Source organism: Triturus cristatus, chromosome 7 (genome assembly GCF_964204655.1).
Source record: "Triturus cristatus chromosome 7, aTriCri1.1, whole genome shotgun sequence".
Classification (NCBI taxonomy): domain Eukaryota; kingdom Metazoa; phylum Chordata; class Amphibia; order Caudata; family Salamandridae; genus Triturus; species Triturus cristatus.
The window spans coordinates 483,108,247-483,109,238 of NC_140590.1; the positions used below are offsets into that span (position 1 = coordinate 483,108,247).

At 47.6% G+C, this 992-nt stretch overlaps 1 protein-coding gene across 1 annotated transcript in view; it reads right to left on the bottom strand.

Annotated features, from left to right (window-relative positions):
• LOC146809955 (testis-expressed protein 47-like) overlaps positions 1 to 676 on the bottom strand; it is a 166,171-nt gene extending 165,495 nt beyond the window's left edge. The window contains exon 1 of the mRNA XM_085616818.1: positions 522 to 676. Coding sequence (XP_085472944.1) covers positions 522 to 647 — 126 coding nt within the window. The 5' untranslated portion in view covers positions 648 to 676. The remainder of the gene's footprint in view (positions 1 to 521) is intronic.
• Positions 677 to 992: the final 316 nt, after the last annotated feature.

Below are 992 nucleotides of genomic sequence, written 5' to 3' on the forward strand. Positions count from 1 at the left end.
GCGTGGGACGCGGGCAGTTCCACAGGGATAATTCATAATCTGTGTATTAACATCCCAATAATAGTGTATGCGCTCCAGAAACAGACTTTTCGTGGAAGAGAGAAACCGTCCGCTTATTTCCACCAAACACAAGAAAAGATGTACCATGCGAGGCCAATTGCCCAGGCAATCACACTGAATCGGGGGCAAAAAGTCGGTGTTTGCTTTGCGCTTGATGCAAACCCTTCACAATTCGGACGGGAGATAAACAAGTTATTTTGTGGGTGCTGACCAAACCTGTCACACAAAGGGCATAGCACGTCACTAATATATGCAATGCATTTCCGCTGCCACTCATTCCGGACCTAAAGATTACGAGTGCACCTTTCGCAGGCCTATTTCTCCTGCCCATCACCCCAGCACGGGATTGTTTATGGAGTTGAATTTGTATGTTTTGAGTGAGACAACACAGTAAAGGGATTGCAACATAAGCAAGTGCCCGCTGGACCGCTCTCTCCCAACACACACCCCCACATACACACCTTGCGCCCATCCCTCTGCTGGGCTTGCAGCCGGCCGTACAGCGAGAGCCGCTCGAGGAAGGCCCAGTCCCCGGACTCCACTTCATAATTCCTTCGGCTCAGCTCCCTCCGGCCTTTGGACGCCATGAGTGGAGCAGCGGCGGTAACCAGGCAACCATCAGCAAACAGGGCCCCCGGGGAATGAATGTCTGCAGGGCACAGGCTGTGGTAAAACGGAAATCAAACTCCAACCGGAAAGACAAATGCTGAAAACCGACCCATGCATATCCCATCACCGTTGCTACTCGATCCAAAATAAATGCTGCTATACATCCAGTTACCAACAAAAACATGCATTTGATATTGCGTTACTTGTACAACCTAACAAGCAAAAGCATTTTAGTGCTTTGTGAATTAAAAAATTGGTTATATATATCGCTTGTTAAAGAAAAGCTAATTTTGAGGAAAGGATGTATTTTTATATACAACGTA